This window comes from Ascaphus truei, chromosome 6 (genome assembly GCF_040206685.1).
Source record: "Ascaphus truei isolate aAscTru1 chromosome 6, aAscTru1.hap1, whole genome shotgun sequence".
In the NCBI taxonomy this organism is placed as follows: Eukaryota; Metazoa; Chordata; class Amphibia; order Anura; family Ascaphidae; genus Ascaphus; species Ascaphus truei.
The window spans coordinates 96,231,203-96,258,194 of record NC_134488.1 but is presented as its reverse complement, the minus strand read 5'-3'; the positions used below and the strand labels follow the sequence as shown (position 1 = coordinate 96,258,194).

Here is a 26,992-nt window from a genome sequence, read left to right as displayed (position 1 = left end):
AAATTCACAGCCATTAAAATGCACTTAAAGCAAATAATTCAACTCAGACAAACAAAAAAGTTAAATCAAAATAATTTATTGTGATATAAATACATACACAGTGAATGATTTACATAATTTGCAACACAAGGCTGGTATTTTGTATCACTACAAATAAGCATCAATCTTTGCACACAGTCATTCCCAGCTGGTTGGTGGGAGGTAATGGCCTCAGTTTGAGCTTAAAGTACTGACTAATTCTTAGTTTCATTTCTTCAGCCAGTATGACAAACCTCACATCCACCCTAATAAACTGAACCTCTTTTCATGTTCTTTCAACAAAACAGCTTATTTTTCTAGATTGATAGTTAGGTTTTGATCCTATACTTGCCCAAAAGGTGAGATGGTTGAGGGCTTTTAGGGTTCAACTGAGGGTACTGTAAGCCACTTTAATGCATTTTAAAACCAACACCCTTTCCATGGCAGAGGACGCTACAAGGCACTAAAATCTAATTACAATTACCAGTCCTCAATGGGATTAATAGTGATCACTGCAACAAAGAGTGATAGTGTCGGTAGGACACTATTATAAAACATTTATACTGAATTGCACAACCCCTAAGTGATTAGAAAACAAACCATATATGTTGAAAAACCAAATAGCTCACCCTTCACAGGGGACAAGAGACATATAATGTTGCTGCAATATTTATTTCCTAAAAAAAATAAAAATGAAATAAGTCATAAGCAAATACAAAATAGGGAGCCAGCGTTTGAAATCAGGAATAGGTGAAACAGTTCTGGTGTATTGCAGTTCAATGCGTGATATCTTGTGTTTTTCAATGCTCGTGTAATCTGACACAGTAGTATTCAGTCTCACTGGAGCTCCTGCAGTGTTGAAAATAACTGGCTGTCAGTGGGTTGCCAATATCTCTAGAGCGTGAAAGAATCCTTAAAGAAAATTCCAGGTCTTAATCAACTTCAATCCACTAGATATCCGATTCAAAGTTGTTGAAGTATAGAGTTCAACACAAATACAGTAACGGACTAGCATTTCTTGAACACATCATGTGATTCACGTTACCACCATCAGCTGTGATCGTTTTAATAGGGATGTGCAAAACTTTCGTTTAAGGTCGCAAGCCATACAAATGTGGCCCTTTTTTAGTTGCAGAAAAAGTTGCGGATCAGTCAGGCTTCGCAGGTGATCCATTATGCATGAAGTCAGGGGCGCTCAACTCCGGTTCTCAAGCCCCACCAATTGGTTAGGTTTTCAGGATACCCCTGCGTCAGCACAGGTGGCTCAATCAGAGGCTCCACCGTTACTGAAGTCGGGATATCCTGAAAACCTGACCTATCGGGGAGGTGGAGAGGGGGGGAGAGGGCAGGGGGCTTGAGGACTTGTAGTTGAGCCCCCTGCATTGTCAATGTGTATTTCAATTTAATTGAATATGATAATTTGAAAAGTGTTTAAAAATTGCTAGATTTGCTTTAAAGATTCTCTAAGATCTGAGACTCTAAATAGGGCACACACACATACACATACACACACATACACACACACACACACCATCTTTTCCCACTATCTGGCGATATTTCATTGAAGCCTTACTAATTTGGCGACATTATTAGGCATGGCAAAATGTTTCACAGGCAATCGAATTTTGGGGAAAAAACACTTACAATTGTTCAAATGCATTTTGGACAGTTTCTCACACATCTACATGTTTGTTCCTGCTTAGAGTTACACGACTGGCCTATGCATTGGAATACCTACAAAATGTGTATTCCAGAGTATTTGATGTCAGATAGATATGGTTGAGCTCTTGCTTGTCTAACTTGTATTTCAATACACAGAGTGTTCTTGACTAGTCCAGTGTAAAGGGAATGCATTGCAAGAAGAAATCCAAGATTAGGTCAAACCTAAGTATTGTAAAGTAGGAATGAAATCAATGAGGATTCTTTGAAGTAATCCATTAACTAGCTCAATGCTCTTCCATACTGATGTAGCCACCATCATTGTTCCAAAGGATAATACAATATATCCTAGTACAACCCAAAATATCAGTTTCTGAAGAATATCATATCTATCTATCTGAACATGTCTCAAGAAAAGGAAGAAAGGAATAATGGAGCTACACACACACACACACACACACACACACACACACACACACACACACACACACACACACACACACACACACACACACACACACACACACACACACACACACACACACACACACACACACACAGGTACTTCAGTACTAGGTGATATCTTTGTTATTTAGACAAACAAATCATATTTTATTTACAAGCTTATGAGAGTTCTCTCTTCCTCATGTCAAGCAATACTATGTGGAAGAGAGTAGAATTCTTGAACGTTTGTCTAAAAATATCAACTGTTAGTCCCAATACACATACTGTATCTCCTAATTCTGAAGACTCAGATATTTTGCATTATTGTCACTGAACTAATAGGCTACTTCACTTTCATTAAATTGTCTCATAATTAAGTGAACTAAGATCCATACATGGGTTCAAAAATTCACCCATCGTAATGTTTGGTTGACTATTATCCTGGTATTCTGTTCGTAATGACGCTTTTTGTGCAAATATTTCTCAGACAAGGTGCATAGAGAAACCTTTCACAACAGAGATGCACAAGTTTAGTCCATGAGAACAAAAAATGCTTACTGCACAATTTCCCTACAGAAAGTTTTAGTAAAATATAAAGTAATATGCATGTGTGACAGCATGATAAACTTAGGCAAGTATGTACTGTATGATTCCCTGTAGGATTGATTATGGCAAATACTGGGTTTAAGAATGAGAAAAAATGAAAGCATAGGAATGCAAGACATAATTGCAGAGTAAAAATACAGCAAAGCCAAACTTTTGAGTAGCATAATTGTCTTACAGAACAAACTAATACTCTGTTTTCCTAGGTAAAAGCTAAAACAGTCATCAACTCATGCAGAATGCCTAAATAAATCCAGGAGGTGCTTCTTTTTACTTGTAGAATATTCTAAGGCAAAAACATTACTCCAGCTCTTCCAGTCTTCTCCAGTTGTCCACTCTCCATGGGTAGTCTAAATACCGCAAGGCCTTGTTGACAGGGCTTCTCTCAGAGGGATTCAGAGCCATCAACTTGCTTAACATGTCCATAGCCTCTGGGGTTAATTTCTTCCAGTGTCGGGATAGGTCTTCAGTACTGCCCGTTTCCTGCCAAACAATGAAGTCTTCAAAGAATGGGTCAGAAGGAAGGGTTTTCTCCCAAGGGAAATATCCTGTCATGAGACAGAAGAGAAGGACCCCAAAGGCCCAAGTATCAAGAGTGAAATCTATCGGCACTCCCTCCCCATTTCTGGTGTTGCTCAGCTCTGGTGCAGTATAGGGGATGATTCCAGACACAAGTTTTAGCATTGTGCCCCTGGGACGAGTTAAGCCGAAATCTGTGAGCTTGATGCGCTGGCAGTCCCGGCCAAAGAGAAGGACATTTTCAGGTTTGACATCTCGATAGACCAATCCCCGGCTGTGAATAAATTCAAGGGCACTGACCAGTTGTTTTGTGCACTGCTTTGCAGCTGGCTCTGGTACTCCTTCCTGTGAAGAAAAGTACAGGAAAATATGTAGCACTTGGCCCATTCCCATTAATTATCAGACATGACAGGGCACATAGCCACTCAATTAAAGAGTTATCTTAAAACAATGACTAAATAATGTATAAGGTGTATTCAGACAGAATTATTTTTTACACATGTTAACTAAAACACCATTACCCTGCATTTTCTCAAGGAATAATTTTATTAGTCAATAAAATAGGACACAGATTTATTTATCATCCTATTATCCATGTCTTTGAGGAAATATATAACTTTATCTTTCCACTAATAATGCCGCCACTGCAGGAAGTCTGCACTGGTTTTCCCAGTCTGGATTTCTTCAGCTATGGCTCCATTCTCTACTTTTTATCCCCTTCAGTACCAGAGGTCTACAATTCATTGCAAAGCACCGCCCCACAGTGACCTTGGCACTGAAAAATGTAATTTGACAGTGTTGAGAGAATCTGATGCAATACAAAGGTCAGGTTTTATATGGCAGTTCATTTACTGTAGTAGTAGAGTGACCTCTTTGGTGTGTGAAGAGTCTTCAGTCTTCCTTGCTCTGTAACCATCACCCTCTGAGAACTTGCCTGACTAATCAAAAATATTTTTAAATAGTGAGTGCATATAATTGTCTGTAATGCAATACTGCTAACAATACTGTATACATTCTGCAAATTATTATGTGTATTCTCTCTGTCCCAATGTCTAGTCTTCATTCCCTAGGATCAGACAACCCTCTTTTAATGCCAGTAGCTATACAACTTTTTGGTTTGAACTCCAACATTACTTCTCATTCCTATGGGCTGTTCCATTCCATTACTCTATTATATCTTCTTCCCTCTTCTGCCTTCATTTGTGGACTATTGTCAGATGTGTATATGTAATGGTTTCTTACTCTGGGCTTTATAATGGAGATCAGATCCCTCTGAAGAGCAGCTTCATACAGGAAACCATAGTGCTCTGTAGATTCAAATGCAATGCCGAACATGCCAATGATGTTGGGATGAGCTGAGAGGGAGAGGGCCACACAGTATTCATATAGGAAGTTGTGCTGTTTGGTGCTAGTCTTCGGAAGGAGCTTTAGGGCCATAGGTGTCCCTTGAAGAAAATTACAATATTTCCTTATCAGTTATTATTTATGTGAAGAGTAAAACACAAAAGACATATATGGACAGATAAAGATCTGTTTAAAACATCTAAGAAATGGATAACAAAGAAAGCAGTGCATGAATGATACACGTAGAGTCGTACATGAATGGGTTAAGAAAAGATGTGGTAACTGCAGATAGTTTATTAATATATGGACACATGAAAGAGGATGTTGATACTTCCCAATGCTCAGCAAAAATGAGTAATTGGGTGGTAAATATAGGATATGAAAGGGAGTTGAATATAATAAAAAATACTATAGACATAATGATAATGTAGATTGCAGTCAAATAAGCTTCACAGTTCCTCTTTTGATGACCAATTACTGTCAGCATATGTAGAGTTACCTCTCTGTCGATGAATCACCAATGTCACCTGTCCATATTTGCCCCTTCCAAGCTCCTTGATGACTTTGTAGTGGTCAGAAACCTCCATCCTAACCAGGTTTTGGGCAGTCAACTGTATCATATCTTCCAGCATTGTAGCTTCCTCCAACCCATAGTTAAGGTTCATTGCTGATATCTCCTGCTGGTAAAATTAGTTGGAAACTTGGTATAATTTGAAAAATTCTCAAAAATAAATTAACCTGTACTTTTGTGCAATTACTTAAGTGCAAAAATGTAATAACATCTCCAGGAAATAAAACAAAATCTCCCTATAATGGCAGCTTTCAAATGTGATCATTTAATGAGCTAAACAATAAGTATGCTAATCATCATCATACATATTTAATCAGTGGTAACAGATGACATTATTCCAGAGATTTTTTTGTATGTCTGTATTTATTACTACAGATGCAGCCTCCAGTAACCGACCACTTGCCTGGGAAAATACTGGGGCAATCTCACAGAAAATGCTGAAACATTTCTGTGAGATTCTACAGCCAGACTAATGACCCATCTGATTTACACAGCAGGTGTCCCTGCCTTCAGGGACCCTCACTGTGTTAATCAATGGGCCATTAGTCTGGCTGCAGAATCTCACAGAAATCTTGCAGTTTACTGGGAGATTGCCCCAGATTTTCCAAGGCAAGTGGTCGGATACTGGAGGCTGCACCTGTATATTAATTAAAAAGAGCAACATATTGTTCATACACAGTATAAATAGCATACATGTAACTATGTAACTTGGTGAGGTCCTCTTTTCCCTGTTGAGTATTTAACATATTTTTTGGAAGGAGCCTGTTAATATACAGTACAGTATGTGATCAGTTCAAGAATTATTTGATTATCAAATTATAAAGCAATTGGTGGAGAGCAGTAAATAAATCCGTGTAAATTGAAATGTCACATGCTCAGCACGAGAGGGAGATACCATGAGATCTCCTTAGCCACGGGATTATTGCAGGATATTTGTGCTCCTTATAGTGGGGAAATGTTTATATTGCCACATTCCACTTTCATGCAACAAATTACTTGTAGGATACAGGTCTTAAGCAAAACGCCTTCTTTATAGTCTATTACTGTACATGGAAAACTATAATCTCACATAATATTCTGTTATATATATATATATATATATATATATATATATATATATATATATATATATTGGACTGAAATATGATTGAGGCCATCAAATTCACTTCCAGCCAAAGGGAGCGAAAAATGTGTGTTTCCCACTGTCTGTTCCACAGATCTCTTCTGTACGAATGGAGAAGAATAAAAGGGAGTAGAGTACGGTGACATTCTAGGGAGCTTATTGGCAAGAGCACAATATCTCTACTGTGACGATTTGCTTTGCTAGGGTCACTGGGGGTTATGTGCTAATATCTCCCTGGGGCAAAACCAGTGCAAAAGAAAAAAAAATGAAAAACCAATATGGCTCTTCTTTAATAAATCTTGTGAAGTGTTTGCTCTAAATTTGATCCCTGATTGCCAAAAAATGTATCATATTTTGCAGCCATGTGAGGTTGATAAATAACCCCCACTGTGAATATAAATGGCACTATTGATGAATGTGAGGATAAAAGGTAAACTCCTAGAAGTCGTGACAGTATGAATGACAAAACACACTATGAAGGATAGAGACAATATTTACATTCATTAATACATGTGCATGCTACATTAATACACGCACCTTAATACATAATTAGAATATGTTGTAATTTGTGGTACTCGTGGCATTTTAGAAAGACCATACCATAAGACCATATAGGAGAATTGGGAAAAAGGAGACCAAAATGCGCACCAGCACAAACGGAGCAGGAAGGACCCAAAACGAAAAAATGATTAAAAGGGTACTCCGTTTGTGCTGAAGCGCATTTTGGTCTCCTTTTTCCCTGTATTGCATTGAGTAGCTGCACAGCCTACCTACCCACCATACCAGGATGTGAGAATTTTCATATTTTTCAGGGCAACCTGCCAATGAGACTGATGGTGAGTGGGTTGCACCACACACCACCTGTCTTCAGGAGGATAGTACCCATTATATTACACAATAGGTACTATATCAATGGTTAGTACCCTGGTTCAGTGGTTTGGCATATTATTTTTTATATTATACCTGCATTCAGCGCTTCAGCTATTCCCCACATATAGGAGAATTGGAAAGACTAGACATACTATAACGTACTAATTAGTAAGCAAGATAGTGTAGCATCTGTATTTGTATAATAACAAATATGAAATATAATGTGAGTACACCTGTTTGTAATATACTGTATATATATACACACAAGAAACCAGAAGTGTGTGTGTGTGCGTATATATATATATATATATATATATATATATATATATATATATATATATATATATATATAAATAAAGAAAATACATCCTGTAACAATGTTGTTCTAGTAATACGTTTGGTGTTGTTTGGCACAGATACAAATAAGCAGATATCTACAGTTGAGGAGACTTCGGGGAGGAGGTTGAAGGCAGAGGTAATTACAGTAGGATAAAGCTTTAAGGTGGTTATCAGTTTAGGGGTTGTGCGTTGAACTGCAATAATGTCCATTGGGGCCCAATTGTACGGCAAAATCCCATGAAAGTACATGTGAATTTCCTTCCAAAAGTGCCGCGATCGACACTATCACAGTTTAATGAACAAACCCCTAAATGTTAAAACAACGTCACACTAATGTTGAACATAATATGCAGTTCTGATTTTTTTAAATGGTTGTATTGTTTTATATTTTATAAATTGGAATATATTTTTATTGTAATTAATTGCTTCCACAGTTGTCTTTTAGAAAGCAGCAAATAAAAATACCACATGAGAACATGCCCATATCTCAGACAGGTCCACAAACCCCCATTTCCCCATTATCTCTTAGCATACAACACTTCCACTGCAGCCAGGGATTCTGGGTAATGACATGCAAATGAGCAATCAGTGTGTCACTTTGTTACTTATCCACTTTAACATGGATCCCCACAAGATGATGCCTGCCATATTACACAGCTTTTCCAGCACAGCTTGGGTTACAGAAGTGCATGGTCAGTAAAACCTGCTCACAGACAGCTGTGTCAACCTTTTGGGTTTCATCAGTGTGAGGATGGATACTGGCTATGCAACGTGAAGCTGGTAGTGGCTTGATTGTAGCTTATAGGGATCCATGTTAAAATAGATAAGACGCAAGAAGTGACACACCGAGTGCTCATTTGCATGTCATTACCCAATATCCCTGGCTGCAGTGAAACTACTGTTTCCTAAGAGATAATGAGAAAAGGCAGATTTGGGAACCTGTCTGAGACATGTAAATGTATTCATAAGTGGTACCTTTATTTGCTCTACACCAGGGGTGTGCAAACTGGGAGGCGCACACCCCAGGGGGGGGGGGGGGGGGGTGGGCGCTTCACTTTCTGTGACAAGTCTAATATTTGGACATGTATATATGTATGTATTTATGTGCAAGGAGGAAGGAGTGAGCACTGCGAATGTAAATGCTAGGCTGGAGGCAGATAAAATATATATATAATCATTTATTGGGCATAATAGCCCAAACAGCAATTGAATCCTCTGACGTGTTTCCCGCCTCTACGGCGCATTATCTTGTTCGGCAAACAGCCCTATAAGTAGCAACCTCCTCGTGGACAGGTGTACCCTTCACCAACTCTAATCAACCCCATCTTAAAGAGTCAGGTAGAACTAGATGGAAACTGGCCAAAGAGGGTCCACAATGCGACCTGGAGACACTCCCACTCCCACTCCCACTCACAGGATCACATAGAACACATATAAGAATCAAAACCATATAAATTAAGTTGCTGTCGATACCACTACCTTCCTGAAAAACACTTCTGCCACAGTTATAACCCTCAACCTAGCAAGTCATAATTGTTCATGTATGTTGGCACATCTGCCAATTGTTTTTATAAATGTAACTAACTATAGGTGGATTAAACCACAGCCATGCAGCCCACTCAGAAAAGGAGGTTACGGAACATACAGTAGACATCACTTCTCTCTGCGATAATATGCAGGTAATTACTTGCTGTTATACTCAATAGTAACAGATCATCACTAGATTGTCATAAATCATTGAAATCGTGGGTTAATAAGTTTTAAAGGCATTTTGGTGAGGACACAATGTGTCCAAATACTACAAGACCTATTATGGTGGAATATACAATGTAGCACAATACATAAATCCAGCTACTTAACTACACCATTGTCTTCCTCTATGATTTATCTTACATATGGGTAGCTCATACTGTGCAGTGGATATATGAACCAACGGGGACTTAAGGATTTCAATGTTATATGTTATTCATGCTTATATTATTACAAACGGTAAGCATTTTTGTTGATCAACATGGTTGTTCCATATGGTTGTTTAAATATAACAACAAAGGCTGGTTGACAAGGTTTGTTATATACAGATTTATACACACATTTTTGAGTTTTATTACTATAAAATCATCAGGAACGTACATATTTATCGATTACATATATCAGTGGAGGACCTTCAGGAGGACAGTGTCCAAGATACGGGACCTGAAGCCTTTGTATTCACTGTAGCGATCATACTAGACGTAGTAAACGGGCTGAACATGTGTTTGATGAAGGTGGAGAAATCTTCTGTGATGTGCATCTTCTGTGATGGCAACGTGCGTCAAATGACGTGGCGGGGTGTGACAGAGTGAAGTCAACTCCTATCAGTTACGCCTGTGAGACATATGTCTGATTGCTTCATCCAGCACTCATAAGGGTTAACTCAGGTGGAAGTTAGGAAATCAGAACTCTTTAGCTGACACCTGAGTGCCAGCAAGGTAGATAAAGGATCATGTGACTGGCAGTAGCTGCCAGAGAGAGAGAGAGAGAGAGAGAAGCACACTGCTGCGTGAGCCCTTAGCCAGAGGGATTTCACCAAAGACTACTTCAACAAAAGTAAGGATTATTAATTTGTTTACTGACTGCTTAAAGTACCTTTATGGTTTGGTTCTGGTTTAGCCAGCCAGCCTGCTAGATAGGTCTGCTGTGTTATTAGTCAGTTTTTCTCCCAAAGTGGAGCAGGATTTATTTTGTTAAAGGGACAGTGTACCCGCATGTTATGTTACAGTGGAGAAATAAAGCCACTGAACATTTTTATTTATCCTGAAACTATACGTGTGGACTGTTCCCTGACCTCGGCTACAGGCCGTCCTGCCACACGGGGTCATATGACGTCACATGACCCGTGGCGTCATTTGACGCAGTGTCCTTGGAGAGGGGAGCGCGAATGCTGCGGCTGCCAGGCAGGAGGAGGCAGCTCAAGAAGTTTGCGCACTCCTGTTCTACATGACGCTACACAACTGGATATTTAAAAAAAAATGTACTATATATGGTGAGTCCATATGGGTTTTTGCATATCTGTATTTATGTATTTTTCTTGGATAGTATTGTAGGAGTTTGGTAGGTTCGGTTTTAAATGTCAGTTTATGATGTGCTGTGATAAGCTTCTTTTCCGAGTGGGCTGCATGGCTGTGGTTTAATCCACCTATAGTTATATTTATAAACTTTTTTGGCAGATGTGTCAACATACATGAACAATTAGGACTTGCTAGGTTGAGGGTTATAACTGTGGCAGCAGTGTTTTTCGGGAAGGTAGTGGTACCGACACTAACTGTGTTAATTTATATGGTTTTGATTCTTATATGTTTTCTATGTGATCCTGTGAGTGGGAGTGTCTCCGGGTGGCATTGTGGACTCTCATTGGCCAGTTTCCATCTAGTTCTACCTGACTCTTTTAGATGGGGCTGATTAGAGGCGGTGAATGGTACACCTGTCCACGAGGAGGTTGCTTCTTATAGGGCTGTTTGCTGAACAACAATCACTCTGTGATAAAGCGCCGTAGAGGATTCAATTGCTGTTTTTACTTTTGGCTATTATGCCCAATAAATGATTATATATTTTTTTACCTGCCTCCAGCCTAGCATTTACATTCGAGGTGCTCACGCCTTCCTCCTTGGACTTACCTTTTCTTCCGGACTGAAGCACGCACAGGAACAGAAGCCTCTTCTTCCCCGTCGGGACGTGAGTAAATCTCACGGATGACTACCAGCGGTTTTGCCATTTTTTCATTAAGACAGTGTGGTGTATTCAAGTGAAGCCTGCATATTACAGAGCCACGGGATCAGACAGATCTGCCTCGTGGGGGATTACCATTGACGCGGACTCCACGCAAAGACAGACAAGGTCAGCTGTATTTTTCCCTCCTACATTTGTACTCTGGGCAGTGTAAAGGTGATTATAAATTGATTCTACACACCACACAGCACCGGGCTATTGGATTTATTTGCTGGAGATTTGGCTTCAAGAACTGTTCTATACCACAAGTATACTTTTATGTGGGACTGAGTTGATTACATATAAGATTCACGGCTACACTGTTTGCTATTGGAGCACCCATCAGGGATTCATTTCCCTCACTTCACCTACGATGTATTTATGTTGATAAAATACATGCTAATGGTAAACAATCTATACACACTCAGCTATGTGGAAGTACTGTAAATGTAATTACTTAAATATTTTTTAGATTAATTATTGCTTTAAATGCTTTAAAACCCCAATAGAATGTAGCTGGCTCTTAAATAATATACTGCACGTGATCCAAATTGAAGAGGTCTGGAATAACAAGTGACTCAGTGTTGTTTATTGGCCTGTCCAATAATCCCGTAGCAAATGGAACGTTCATGGACGCATTTTGAGAGTCTTAAAGGATGTTCCATATCTTACGATGACTATCTCCTTGGGTATTGATAGACTATTTTACTGAGCAACCATAGGGGACATTCTCTCAAAATATAGTCGCAAACTGCTCAGCAATTCAATGACCAACGATGTTGGAAATATTGAAAATACTGTAAATATTTATAAGCACATAAAAGAAGGATTTTCTTGGCTTCTCGCAAACCAGGTTATGCTCAGTTGGGCAAAACAGAACATTATCATGGGGTATGAAGGGCAAGAGAGGTAGGGTGTTCTATTTCAATGGAAGGTAATAAGGAGGATAGAGTTATGTGCTATTCTTAATTTTCCTTGCATATCTCCTTTACTGAGACAGATTGCCAGATTAAGCCGAATCCCATTTATTTGCTGACTGTCAGTGCAAAGAATGTTGCTGTAGAATACTGTAATATGCACATTTATTACTGTATTAGGTTACTCTGTGTAAAGTTGTACGCGGTAGCAGGAAGTTTAAGAAATACGGTTGAAGAAGAAATAGTTGTCCATGTATAAAGGCACAACACTGAAAGACTATGACTATGTTCGTTTTCAAAGCGGGTGCTTTCCCTGGCCTTAGTACGCGCGCCATCTGGGGGTGTATCAATGGGCGGGCCAGTGACGTCACGGAGCTGGTTCGCCCTCATTGGGCGAACCGCTCACGTGACCGCCCTATAGAGCGAGAAATCAGTTTTGACTGATTTCACGCGCATTGCGCGCCCTCTCCCACGCGCCCGCACGCTGTATAGACGCGATCCCTGCCTTTAGGCAGTCTGATCGCTCACGGTCTGCCCCAGTATGGACGCAGCCTAAGAAGCAGGATCTCAAAGGAGCAGGAATAATGTATCTACCATATTATCAATACGTGTTATAAATGGTCATTGGCTTATAGTATAATTGACTTAGACATTCCTGCAATACGTTAATCTATGTTTGATAGCCTCATTATTTAATGATATGTAATTAATGAGTATCTTGCGAAATGAGGAAAGAGCGTGTACAGGACAGCCTGCAGGAGGGCTCCTGCCACATAAGGGCCAGGTTGTGCCAGCTGTGATATTTTTCATCTAATATCGGCAGTATGCAGAGCGGTTTATATTGAATTTACACAAATCTTGAATTTATTCTGCGCTTGAGAAACTTACAATTTATTCTATTGTACCTGAGGCACAACTAAATACACAAACCTGGGTTCTGCCACTTTAAAGTGTCATTACCACTAAGTTGTCCTTACCCTATGAATAATAGTCCCTCTTGGGAGTGCAAAGTGTTATGCAGATATCAAATGGTACATTTCTCCAATGGAAGCATACAACCTTTTTGCTTCGTACAAATTTTGTATGACTGCTGCTTATATTCTGTAACAACAATACGATGGTTAAGGTTTCATAAGACTAATTTGCTGTTGTTTTAATACATGTGGAGTATGAGTTGCCTGATGGTAAAGGTACAGTATATGAAGTAGCTGAAATCCACAAAATTCATGAAAACCTGTTAATGGGATTCAGTTTTTATGGAGGCAACATACATTTTTGATTTATATGATATGCTGATGGTCATCTTCTTGTGACCTCGGCCAAATCACTCTTCTTACAGATGTAGCAGATGTTATTGCACCCCCGGGCGCGCTCCAGCGTGTGCAACAACATGTTAGCCCCGCCCTAATCTATGAACAATGGCAGCTGGCGCAATGCGTGTGCCTCGTTGTAACGCGCCAGCGGGCGCAATAACGGCTGCTACATCTGTACTTATGCGCCAGCTGTTGAGTGAAAAGTCCTTATCTATTCATTCTTTTAATTATTATATTATATTAATTCTACTATATGTGGTATAGCACACTGAACACTACCTTGACAAAATATTATTATAATGTTACTACATTTTGGTGTCCTGTCTTTCTTTATGTTGATATCATTACAACACATGCAGAGTTCCACAAAGAAATGTGATAATTTTTACACACTGGCAGACTTGTGCTTAACTAGTAATGTGCTGTGAAGAAGAGCTGCATTGTGTTTTTAAGCAAAGCTCTCCATCCTTTCTGCAACTGAAAGACAGTCGCCTGAACCCTGCCAAAAAAATTATATACATAAAAATCAAACAGAACAAAATCTGAGTTGTTACTATCTACAAAGAAATAAAATGCAGTGCGTGTTTGACATGTACTAATGCTAGTATTAACCACATATTTGGCATGGGAATGTTTTTATTCCACTCTCCAGGACTGGAGCATGTAAGAATGTTAAGCTTCTGTACAGTGCATGCGAACAAATGTTTTCTTAAAGCTTGAGGAGATTTTACCACATTTCATAGCCAACAAGAATTAGGGCGCAGATCCACAAAAAAATACTTAATAACTGTGTAAAATCGCAAATCTGAGAGCATAGATAAAAAGTAACACAGCTGGACACTGTAGCCTGATACTCTCCCTGCAATGCGCAAATTAAATAACGACTCTTAGAAATATGCTTTGTAAATGCCCAATCGTGCATGTCATACACTTTCTAAGGACAAAAGAGCAGTGAAACATTTACAAGCCTTACAGTACATTGTAACTTTCTTTCAAAGTAATCACGTAATATAATTCTTTGCAAAATCGCTATAAAACCCTTTTTATTTTCTAGGAAGAAATACTATTTGTTTAAAATATGTTAGCTGTACAATCTCTTTTTTTGAATGTTGTACTTCATTCATTTTATAGTGACACTATTATGAACAGTATGCATATTGTAGATATTTTTGGATTAAAAAATCAATATTATTGTGCAAGAAACATCTTAAGCCTAAGGGAGAAGGAGTGACTCAGTGAGTAAAGACACTGATTGGCACTGAGTTCGACACCTGGTTCAATTCCTGATGTTGGCTCCTGGTGACCTTGGCAAGTCACCTTATCTGCCTGTACCCCAGACACCAAAAAATAGATTGGAAGCTCCATGGGGCAGGGACCTGTGTCTGCAAAATGTCTCTGTAAGACGCTACATAAAACATAGTAGTGCTATACAAGAACATATTATTATTATTATTATTAATAATAAGGCCTTGGTGTTACATGTTTAGGTCACAAGTTTAAATCCTCAAAGTGCTGTAGAGATGGCATAGATCAAATAATAATGACAATTATATTGCAACAGTGGTCATTTTATTCACTGAAGTGAATAGATTGTAACAAATAATGCTATATTTATTTGCATACAGCATGCAGATCACTAAGGGGACTTATGTTCATAAATGTATGCAAACCTACTCAGTGCTCACCTAAATCGTAAGTAGAAATAATATGTAAGTCGCTTTATCTATTTTGGAGATATATATATATATATATATATATATATATATATATATATATATATATATATATATATATATATATATATGATACAAACTCTCTTTACTTACCATGTAACGCCTATTATCCGGCTGCCACTCTTTATACTGCTTACATTATATCGGCAAATTATGCACAAAATACAGATGTAGCGGCCGTTATTGGTCCTTCTGGAGCGTTGCAGGGAGACGTGCACAACGCGCCAGCGGGAGCAGCCATCATTGTGTGTGAATTAGAAGCACGCAAAAAAGAGGCGGGGTTAACATGTTACAGCATTGGCAGGCACGCGCCAGCGGGAGCAATAACACCTGCTACATCTGTACTGACTATTACAAAGCAGTAGGATATTAATATGGGATTCACGTACAATCCCCTGCAGTGTTCATCTCCCCCTATCACACACTGGTGCTACAGGACATATATGGAAGAGACGTGTGAGCATCGGTATCTAAGCACAGCTCTCATTGTTGTTCATTAAAAGATAATGTCATAACTTGAACAATGAATGTCTGAAGAGTTGTGAGCATCAATTATATTGTTACATGAAACATATGTGTACTTGGACATGCCCATGGGCCGTGGCGGGCAATGGATGTAAAGCCAAGGGGATCACGTATCAATTGTGTTGGTGCAAATCTTGTGCAATTCTGAAGCAAAAAGGTGCACCAGGCGTATCAAGAGAAAAACTACAATCAAAGCAATTATAATGTTTTTTGTTGAAGTTAGTGACTTTGTTTGTAACAACACTAATTTTGCACAAAAGAAATGTAGATACATACGCGCAAAAACACTTGAAAATGTCTTTAGCAGATGCAATAGGATGCTGAAAACTGTGACATATTCTCCCTCTTTGATCTACGATGGAAGAAATCTGTCATCTAACGCATAATCCTTTGAAATTAATTATTTCTGGAAGTATTAATAGAATGTCAAAGGGTAGAGTTTAAATCAGTGGAATATTGCTAAAATAGTATCTTTTTGTCCTTTCTTCCCGGGATTTATGATACCTTAATCTTCCCCAAAATATTAAACGATCGCCACGTGCAAGTGCATTTTTTATAGGGGAGGAACCGTGAGGTTTAAAAATAGCAACATGCCCATATTGCTGTAGCTAATACAGTATAATACCATAAATGACCTTCTGGGTTAACTGTGGTCAAATATATCCCTGTGCATTTGTAGAAAGCTGGTGGGAATTGGGGATAGGCCTTTTAGCTGTGCAGATGTTGAGAAATCGATTCATCACATTTATTAACATGTTATTGCTTAAAATACAGATGTGAGTTAAATGCAATGCAAAACATGGACATAAGCATGGAAATGAGTAATGCATGCCACATTACTTATTCAGTTACTGCTCACTAAACTCTGATACCTGAAGATATCTGGTTACTGCCACAAAATAGCCCAATTGTTATCACCTACTGTACCCCAGGCCCAAGTGGCCAGCTGGTCCTGCTCAGCCGATAACTAGACTTCAACCTTGTAAATACTGTATGGATGTTATGTTTTTGTGTTAACCCCTTTGGTGCCTGTAGGCCTTCCTTTGCAATGCATTTGGTAGCCTCATGCATAGAAGGAGTTACATTATTTTGTTCCATGTTTTAGGGTAAGCTCAAGCAGTGCAAACAGTACTTACAATTCTGTTCAGGGGGAACCAAAAAAGCTCAAATTAAAAAAAACAAACACAAGATCAACACACATCCAAATGTACTAACATCCAACATTTCATCATTAATAAACCTCTCTCGTTACTTTTAAAATGCTGAATAAAAGCCAGTACATCTTTAACTATTTCTAACATTTCATTTAAATTGGGGTTAAGTTGCATATTTTGGTCACAGTATGATATACTTGTCCACTGCGGTATAATAACCCCAGATCCTAACTTCTAATTGTCTTATTAATTTTATTATTACCATGTCCTCTAAGCAGAATTCCGTCTGCTTCTCTTATAAAAACAGGTTTTATTGGCTAATGCTAAAGACACCAACCTACAAGTGGGAAGTTATAGAGGTGACATGGGAATGTCCAAATCTTATCAATACAACACGTAAATAAAACACCAAGTACTGGGATTATCTCATTAAAACACATGGAAACTAAATAGAGAATGTTGATTTACAGTATAATATGTTTTAATATGTGCTAGAATACCACAGCTTTGCTTTATTATAGAACTGAAGCAGGTGCTCAGTTAGTAAAAGGCACAGACTCAGAAAACAGCAACACTGACCTGGAAACGGGAGCCTGGTTCAAACCCTGTTTTCAGCTGCTTGTAACCTTGGGCAAGTCCCCGTATCTCCCTGTGCCATGGTCACGCAACATAGACGTTCTATGCACAGTGCTGTACACACTGTTCATATTACATAGCGCGCGGAATTGTGAAGCTATTTGAGTCCCATTGGGAGAAAAGTGCTATATGAAATAAAGGTAAATGATCTTAACATTCACTCTTATTTATAAACTGCTCCTTATTTATAGCTGAGGTGACACTCACAATGTCTGTAACACCACAGTATAGTGTTTTGAGGTTTATAGAAGTGTGGGATCATTTTGTGCGTTGCAATGTGCACTTATTCTGCAGGGAGAAGCAATAATACATGAAAACCATTGCACAATCAACAGAGAGATTAGTAGAACTGTCAGTGTTGCACTGGAATATTAGATGTGCAAAAGTTTTACTGAAGTCCTCAAACCGGGCGAAACATGCCATTTTTCTCACCAAAAGTTTCCCCAAAAAATCTGACAGACCCTAAATTCAGGTCACATGATTCTTTTTAACCACACTGAGCGCTAGCGGGCCACTGCCTCTCCGATAAACGGTGCTCATATCACCGCTCCTCAGAAGGGTCACGTGGCCGTGGCAGCCATTAATTTGGAAACAGAAGAGGCAGGAGGCCTCCTCTTCCTTTTTACTGCACAACAGATCGCGTCCTGCGCTGGACTCGAACCCCCGTGGAAAATGAGCACTCTGCGGGCATGATGTAGCCACTATGTCTTGGGGCCCCTGGAGTGCCAGGGTGGGGCATCCGTATAGCTAAACTGCCATTTTTGCTAAATTCTGGGGAAAAGTGGAGAACTTCTTGCAAACATTGGCAAAAATGTTCAACAACGTGAACATGAAAAATGACCAATTTAAGAGACAGCAGTGAGATTATTTTCAAATCACACGGTGTCATCACACAGTACTGTTTCTGATCTCTTCAGTTATCGGTGTGCCAATATCCTTCTCATTTGCTACGCACATTCTTTTCACAATCATTGCACTAAATTGGCATTTTCGGAAAAGTTCACACTTGCACGCTAGAAATGTGAGAAAATGCGTAAAAATGGGCAAACATGACAGAATAATGGTTCATGTGACTTCCAGTGACCTCAGGTCACATGACAAAAATTGTGTGGACGCCTTCATACTGTATGTGCTCAGCAACATTTTTTATGAACCCCCCGCACCTGAGAGTTATGCTTAAGACCGTTCTCCAAATTGAAAGCCTAGCATCAAAGATTTTTTCTCTCTCACTGGTTTGATGCTTTCTTTCTTTCTTTCTTCACCTTCACATGTATGGTAGTTGAAATGAATCTTCCCACATGATACTTATATTGGGGGCAAATCCAGCTACTGCACAATGCTTTAAAAAGAACTGCGATCCACATTAAAGCTTCCAACTTTTAAAATTATTTTTTTATGCAAAGCATGTGACAATGTATAATTCTACATTCTTACCTAAGCTGGCAATCGTTTGGTGCTCCTGCTATAAATCTGGGAAACCTGATTGTGTGCCTAGCCCAGTGGTTCCTAACCTTTTTTTGGTTAAGGAACTCCATCTGAAATTCTGAGGAACCGCAACCCTCTCTAAGAGCGCGTCTGTGATCAGATATATTGCAACTTCTTTTGTATTTGGTATAATTTTAAAATTACAGGGAACCCTTTAGGGATACCTGGGGAACCCAAGGGTTTCTTGGAACCGTAGTTGAAAAACACTGGCCTAACATAATGAACGATTCAGTCAGTGTAACTCAGCAGCTACAATGTATCCTTATCTTACGAAGGTATCATTATCTATTGTTACAGTTTACAGCTGAATGCTGGGAATATTTGCAACAAATTATAACAAACAGGAAAGTGCTGCAAAGATCTTGCAGTGCTTGGGAGGTGTGCTAAAACCTGCTATAGAAATCAAATGATGCTTTAAAACTAATTCAACAATGGCATTAACACTTGAATAAAAGCAAAAAAAAACATTGATGATGTCACGTTTTGCTGCTTTAACTGTGTCTTTAGAGACACTTCAAATTTGCTTCCCTACATTTTTGACGTTTATGTTACATTTCTGTGAAAGATCACATTACTCTGAAATGTTAAGATTTTAACAATGTGTGAGTGAATCTTTCCACTTTGTTTTTAACCAGAAATGTAGCAAAAATTGCAATATATAAAAGGCAAGTTGAGTAGGTCACCTTGCACATTGACTTTTAATTATTGGCATATTTAATTTTTGCAAAGCTTGCATATATTCACAACATGAAAAAAAGGGCAAAGGGTAGTGGTACACTGATGAAAAGCGTAATAAACTGGAATTGCTGCATTTTAGTTTTCATTACTAAAAAATATATCTTCTGTCCTCTCCAAAGCTTTTTTTTTTAATCTGGTGCTTTGTACAGGGAAAATATTAATTATCTGGGAGGTTAACATGAAGCTTCCCTAGAGCCCTGGGCAGTATAAAGGTTACCATGGTAACCTCAGAAGCTAGAGGTTAACATGGTTAACACTAGACAAACTTTCACAGCATTAATCTGCCTTCTGGAAGCACAGGATTTGGTTGAACCTTTTCCTGCCAGCGAGGTCCCTCTGGCAGTGAAAGGGTTAAGTAGCCGTTCCTTGTTATAAATGCTACTTTATTTAGAAAAATAAAATAATACAATTATCTTTTACGATATTGCAGTGATAAAAAAAATGCAAAGACTTTGAGAGAACTACTTACTAGTTTTCCTCGTGAAAATAAAATCAGCTTTAAAAAAAATGTGAACTTGATTTCACACCGTTCTTTTATTGTGTGCACAGGAAGAATTAATATAACCAGATCTGCATAAACCCCACATATTGTATCTCCCTGCACATACAGGTATTAAAACAGATCGTAGCCCAGCGCACTCAACCGTACCTGAAAAATACCAGGGACACTTGTGGTAAAACTGCATTTGACAACAAAACAAGCAAATTACACATTCATTTTGTAACTTTGGCTTTTAATGTGCCATTTTCTCACATTTTTTTTGTTCAAATAGAACTTTTATTTTTCACATCACAAAAATATGTAGATTGTTGTTGTTATTATTATTATTATTATTCACAGAGATATCTAGTTCTACAAGTGCTCACATATTATAAAAGTCTGTTATCCAATGTACTAACATGTTGCACTTGTTAATACATGACATGGATTATGTTTTTTTTTTTACACTACACCATTTCTCTGGCTCTATTTATGTAGATGTGCCCTTAATAGAAAATCTTATTTGCAATACAATGTATGTTTTTAAAAACACAATATGCAGTCTAATAGTAAAAGTATTACATGAAGACACTCTATCTCACTGTGACCTTGTGTCAGTTAACTTTCTCTTCCAGGTTTCCCAGGCCCAGAACTTAAATTGTCAGCTCTTTGGGACAGGAAATCATGGTGTGTTTGTTACTGATACTACGTACAGCACTGCATACACTGCTCTCCACTTCCCAACACAACACTCACTCAGTCTGCAAAACGTAATACATTAGGACCAAACTCATCAGATAAAGAAAAATTCCAGTGCTTTTAATTGCTTTTCCTTCTTTGATTTATCTAGTACTCTGCACACCTATTTTTTGTCCCAGTTTTTGCAGCTAGGAGCTACTGTACGATATACAGGATTCTTAGTATAAAGTGTAAGACTCCCCCTTTGTATCTGCATAAGCTTGTTTATTTGCTATACAGACATGTGGACATTGACAGCTCACACGCACGTTCACAAACAGAAGCACAGCTTTAATAAGGAAGCATAATACACGTATTGTTTGGTAACGAATGCAATCAGTTTAATGCAGCCCTCTCCCCGTTCTGTATATGACGTGCATCTTGCAAACATTAGTTCTGCATTTCCCCCGGAAAAAAAACCCCATGCTTTTCACATATTTCCCGCATTGCCACAAGGGCAGGAGGGACACTAAGCCTGGGGGAAATATGGCAATCTGTTCTGAAACTCCACTTTTCCGCTCACGTCAGTCGCTAGTCTGAAGCTTTCCACCTGTCCCCCTGCCAGTCACTTGCAAGTTGAGATTAAAAAAAAAAACCCTACATCTATTGTTCTATATACACTGTATCTATCCCCACGTCTCACCTTTTCTCCTGGGGTTCAGGGGCCGTGCTGTTGGTTGGCTTTTGCTGCTGTGCGTCTGGTCCTGAGTGTGACTTCAATCTATCTTTCTAAAGTGTGCATTCTGGGCTACTGCCAGCATCAGCCAAGCACTGAGGCTACCGGCCAGACCCGCCCCCTGAGCCCAGGAGCCGAATAGACGCGGTTTCTCCAATGCCTTCGCATGCCACCTTAACTCTTTGGGTGCTGACAGGTCCTTCAATGGATATCTGACTAATAACACGTGATTTATATTGTCCCACGGGGAAAAACGCTAATAGCATTTTCTGCTCTGTATTGGGATTTTTGTGAACTGCTCACCACTGAGAGTTGCCTGCTTAACCCCTTCGCTGCTGGGAGTATCTACAACACATTGAGGTGTTGTTACATATGTCACATACAGCCCTTCTAGCAGTGAAAGAAAACGTGTATTACTGCTGCATCAAACAATTGATAACATTGCTTCTGAAGTGCATTGGCAGCTCAAATACCAGGGTCAGCTCTCCTTGGGTGACCTTGTGCAAGTCACTTTGATTGTTAGCTCTTGTAGGCCAGAGACACATTGGGCCTGCAAACCTCTATGAACAGCGCTAAAAATACAAATGATGAGTTAGTTTCCAGTTCCCAAAGGAAACAAAATATACTTTGTTTATTGCGGCATTATGCTCCATGCACACGGTTATTAGAAAGTACACAAAGCTTATACCTAATTATATTGCTGCAAACTACTGCAAGTCTGTTTACTACAATTTGCTCACTGAACTCAGTTTATTCCATACTGTCTAATTAATAACTTAAGTAACAATAATGGTTGTTAAAAGTAACATCATCATAAAATATGTTGTTTTTTACAACATATTCGAGAATCTATTTTAAGAAAGTTATTTTGTGCCCTATAGAAGAACCTTTTCATGTTTGCCCAGTGACTCTCATCTTTTAATAATGTACAGCTGGGGGATATACCAGCTTCAGCACAGGCGGCTCACATTGTCCCTGCTTCAGCCCAGGTGGCTTAACCGGAGGCTTGGTCAAAGGCTGAGCCTCTGATTGAGCCACCTGTGCTGAAGCAGGGATATCCTTGACCTGTTGGGGTGGGGCTTGAGGACTGCAGCTGAGCCCCCCTTGATATACAGTACCACTCCACAGATAGCTGCTTATTAATTGTAGAATTTGAGGGATAAAACAATTGGCTACCATTTTCTCCATATCAAATAATATAACATAATCATTTTCATTGTTTTCCAATAACATGAGGAATGAAAATCAAATCAAATTTAGGTTCATGACATTTTTAATAGTACTTTCCTGCATTTCAGAATGTCTATTGTTGCTTAGATAAAAATGTTAATATACATTTAAGTTTTTTTTGTACTCTTACAATTTCACAATACTCATATGTTGTGTCCCATTAGTGGAATTGAAATAAAATTGGACACTTTATGTACACAAAACATAATTCAATAGGAGGAAGATGGGAGTTCATTATATTCCAATCTCTGTGCCCATTATTTTTTCATGTAAGTTGCCTGCATACAGTATTTCTTGTTAGAGTTCCCATGGTGTGTTTGTTTTTTTTCCAGGTGGAAATAAATTACTTCTCTAGGCTGTAGGGAGCGCTTCCCTACATACAAGAGAAGATTTCACTACAGAAGACAAGACTGAAACACAAAGGTTGGAGCTGCAATTATTGTGCTCATTTGCATGTCATTTCTCAGAATCTCTTGCTGCAGTGGAAGTGCTGTATGTTGGGGATAATGGTGAAAGGCGGGGTTGCAGACCTGCCTAAGGGCTGTTATAAAGTGCTGGGCGCGCGCTATGCTGTGCGCGCGGAATTTTAGTTGGCTGACGTTAGTCAGCCTTTCTATAATGGCGCCGCGCGTGCACGGCAGGGAGCTGGGAGCCGACAGACAGCGGCGAAGACAGGGAAATGATGATTTCGCGCCGCTACCGGCGCTCAAATGTATGTGTGTGTGTGTGTGTATGTATGCATGTATGCGTGTTTGTATGGATGTGTGTGTGCGCGTGTGTCAATGATTGCACAATTAAAATAAACTCCCGGCTATAACAGGGAAAAGCATGTGGCACGTGCATATACACACATACATAAATACATACATATGCATGCAGATACAGACACACACATTTTTGATCTATATTGTACTAGTTAGCTAATATTCACTAATAATTTTTGACACCCTATTCACCAATTTTTGACACTAATTTGGGATATCAATTGCTGGCACTTTATTCATTAAGTTTAGTTTCACTCGTAGTAGCGTTGTTAATCTTTGGGTTTTGGAAATAAATGACTGTTTATAAAATATAGTGACACTTCTATTACCTATTTTCTACATGGCTTCTTTTAGCAAAATCACATGCCTTGCTGCAGAAAACGTGTAAAGAAAGAATAGGCAGTGTGCACCTATACGTGTACATACTCAGGACAGATAAGGAAAGCAAGCACTGTAAACTAGTTTAACAGATTTAATTCCTTTGATATGTACATTATGGGGTATATTAATGAAAGCAATAAGCAGCGTAACAGTAGTTGGTTTTTTTACTTTGTTTATTTTGACTAATGCTACACTGATATATAAAAAACATAGCCAATATAGATATCTGAGCATATCACGTTAAGGAGAGGATATCAAGTATCTGAGTACATCACATTAATTAGAGGTTATCCAGCTGTCCCTGCGTATCTGCAAATTTGTCACTTAAAAATATTAAAATATAATCCAATGGAGGGGTATGGAGTAGTTAAAGTTAAAAAATGACTGCAAATTACATTGAACAGCAGATGTTGGGTGAAAATTGTGATGGTAGCAGACAGACCATACTTTTGTATCCCTTGTGACTTGCTGGTGCAAAAGATTATCAATCATTAGTTGATTATCAATCATTAGTTGATTCCCAATGCACTCATCCACACCTTTATTTAATCAATGAATTAACAATTACCTTATGAGGAGTTATGATTTAGAAGGTGCAATGAATTCCATAATTATTTATTGAATGTGTTCAAGGATGCAAAGAATTTTAGGTTCAGGTCTTAGGATGTTGAGCTGTTTATAAGATTTGCTGGCACACAGAGGAACATACTGTAGGGTCGGATACATCAAGCTGCGCTTACTTAAAAATGCGGAACTACTGCTCAAAAAAGTGCGTTATTTTTATAGCGGAACGGGATTAACGGCAGAAATACGGCAAATATTTTATCGCCTACTCCAGGCTAGCATTAGCCCTATCTTTCCTATGTAGAAATGATAAAATGTAAACTTTAAAAAATTACAGTGAATATAAACCCCTTAGTTGCCCAAGTGGTCAACTAGTCATAAGTTTCCATGATTAGCTGACCACATAGGGCTACAAACAGATTAATATAAACATACAACTACACTACCTACCCCCTTGGTCACCTTACAGGCTAGTAAACAATGCTTTACTAACCGCTAACATAACAATGGGTTAACCCCCACCACTCCACGGGAGGTCTAACCATCCTCCTGGGAGGGACTATGCCCATGCCCCTCTCCATCACTTCCATTCTCTCCAAAAGTTGATTAAACTTTGCCTCCATTCTTTCCCTGTATTGCTGTATTGTTTTGCACATTCTTCCGTAGTCACTTAAATATTTCCGTATGCGACCTACGGAACTCGGGCTCACAAAAGGTGTGAGGGTGGAACTGTGTTCTCTCTCCAAGAGGCTAGGTGATCAGAGGGGGACGTAATGGGACAGGGGAAGTGTTGTTCTGCTTCAGTTGTCAGGGGGCCGTCTGGTTGTGCATCAGTGTGGCAGGGGAAGTCTGGTTCGGCTTCTGTTGTCAGTGAGTCGTTTGCTTGTGCATCAGTATGGCAGGGGACATCTGGTTCGACTTCTGTTGTCAGAGGGCTGTCTGGTTGTACATCGTGGGGCAGGGGGCGTCTGGTTGTACATCGTGGGGTTCGGCTTCAGTTGTCAGAGGGCCGTCTGGATGTGCATCAGTGTGGCAGGGGGCGTCTGGTTCGGCTTCAGTTGTCAGGTGGACATCTGGCTGTGCATAGGTGGTGCTCGGGACTTCTTGTTCATTTGCATCTATGGTAGACCGAGGGTGGTCTGGTTGGGGAATGCTTGCATGAACCCATTCAATGTCCTTATTTATGACGCTTCCAATTTTCTTCCTGCAGAACCCTGGCCCAGGATGTTTTGCCTTGGGAACTTTTAATACATTTTCTTTAGGCACTGTAATACAAAGTGGTGAGAAAAAATAGGCACTGATACCCAGGAAACAAGTGAATAAATGATGTCCAAGAAAGCATGTATCCATTAAATACCGTCAGTTTTATGGGTACACGCTTTCTTGGACATCATTTATTCACTTGTTTCCTGGGTATCAGTGCCTATTTTTTCTCACCACTTTGTATTACATGCTTCGAAAAAACGGAAGCACACCCCCTGCTGTGTAAGAAGGATTGAAGATCCAGGAGGATATCACCAACCCTAATGTCAGTTCATCATTCTTTTTCACATTGCTAAATCCTCCATTCCAATATTACATGTTTGGACACTTTATTGTGAGGTCTCTTACTGCATTGCGTGTGGGGACCCTGGCTAACTAGTTGGATTACAATGGAAGAGTGATTGTTACCACGTGTTTATGGGTTGGTAAATCCCTAATTCATTATTCAGGGGTGTTATACCAAAGGAACTTTTATTGAACTATACATGTGTTTATATCATTGATTGGCCTTTTTTTTTTTTTTAGGGCACCACACATTTTTTTTTCTACTTTAGGCATTGTAGGCTTTCTCGCCATCTTTGACTTTTGCACACAGACTGCTGATGCATTTCTCTTTCTATTCTCAGGGACAGCAGCAGTTAGCCGCTCCTTGTGTATGTAGAATTGGGACTGATCCATGTCAGAAGATTAAGCACAATACAGTATCTGGACAAAAAGCATTTGTTTCAGAGACAGATCAGCCATTGTGGAGGACATCCATTTTGGTTGACCTTTTATGCACTGTATCCCTGACTCGATGGTACAGATGTTAAAAGACGGTGTAAACATTACCGTTACATGACAAATACTGTACTTTACTGTACGTTCACTGGGCTTCGTTTAATTTATTTTCAAAAGTAGCAATGCCCAGAACAGTTATTTCAAAGGAGAAGAGCATGAGAATATGGCAGATGTACCTGAAAGGACAACAAATAAGCCATATCCAAGCCTGGTTACATAGCTCGGGCCTCAACGTCACTCATAGCTGTGTCTGCTATCATGCTCATGCAAAGACTAAAGTTATAAAGAGGATTCCCTTGGTCAGAACAGAGTAAGTACTATACTGTATAGACAGTCAAACTGTATAGTATTGAATGAGAATATTATTGTTTCTGTTCTCT

General features: G+C 39.1%; 1 protein-coding gene and 1 long non-coding RNA gene across 3 annotated transcripts in view; one reads left to right on the top strand and one right to left on the bottom strand.

Annotated features, from left to right (window-relative positions):
- The window catches only part of LOC142497455 (uncharacterized), a 42,846-nt gene extending 15,937 nt beyond the window's left edge, over window positions 1-26,909 (top strand). The window contains exons 2-3 of the long non-coding RNA XR_012802260.1: window positions 23,193-23,283; window positions 26,459-26,909. This is a non-coding gene — a long non-coding RNA (uncharacterized LOC142497455). The remainder of the gene's footprint in view (window positions 1-23,192; window positions 23,284-26,458) is intronic.
- LOC142497449 (serine/threonine-protein kinase SBK2-like) lies at window positions 57-21,749 on the bottom strand. Of its 2 annotated transcripts, none has more exons than XM_075605244.1 (4): window positions 21,598-21,749; window positions 5,087-5,267; window positions 4,486-4,688; window positions 57-3,588 (listed from the first exon to the last, which is right to left on the bottom strand). In XM_075605244.1, exons 2-4 carry the CDS (start codon window positions 5,250-5,252, stop codon window positions 3,025-3,027), a joined length of 933 nt encoding a protein of 310 aa, XP_075461359.1. In that variant the 5' UTR covers window positions 5,253-5,267; window positions 21,598-21,749; the 3' UTR covers window positions 57-3,024. The 2 variants fall into 2 exon arrangements, with proteins under 2 accessions (XP_075461359.1, XP_075461360.1); XM_075605245.1 differs by having other exon boundaries at window positions 5,087-5,264; window positions 21,598-21,748.
- Window positions 26,910-26,992: the final 83 nt, after the last annotated feature.

Bases quoted from the DNA above. Each gene is read 5' to 3' on its own strand.
- LOC142497449 (XM_075605244.1), bottom strand. From the start codon at position 5,252: ATGAACCTTAACTATGGGTTGGAGGAAGCTACAATGCTGGAAGATATG. The intron at 4,689-5,086 runs GTAACTCTACAT...ATTTTCTTCAAG, and splicing joins GGTGATTCATCGACAGAGAG to GGACACCTATGGCCCTAAAG. The intron at 3,589-4,485 runs GTAAGAAACCAT...TTTTCTTCACAG, and splicing joins TCTCCATTATAAAGCCCAGA to GAAGGAGTACCAGAGCCAGC.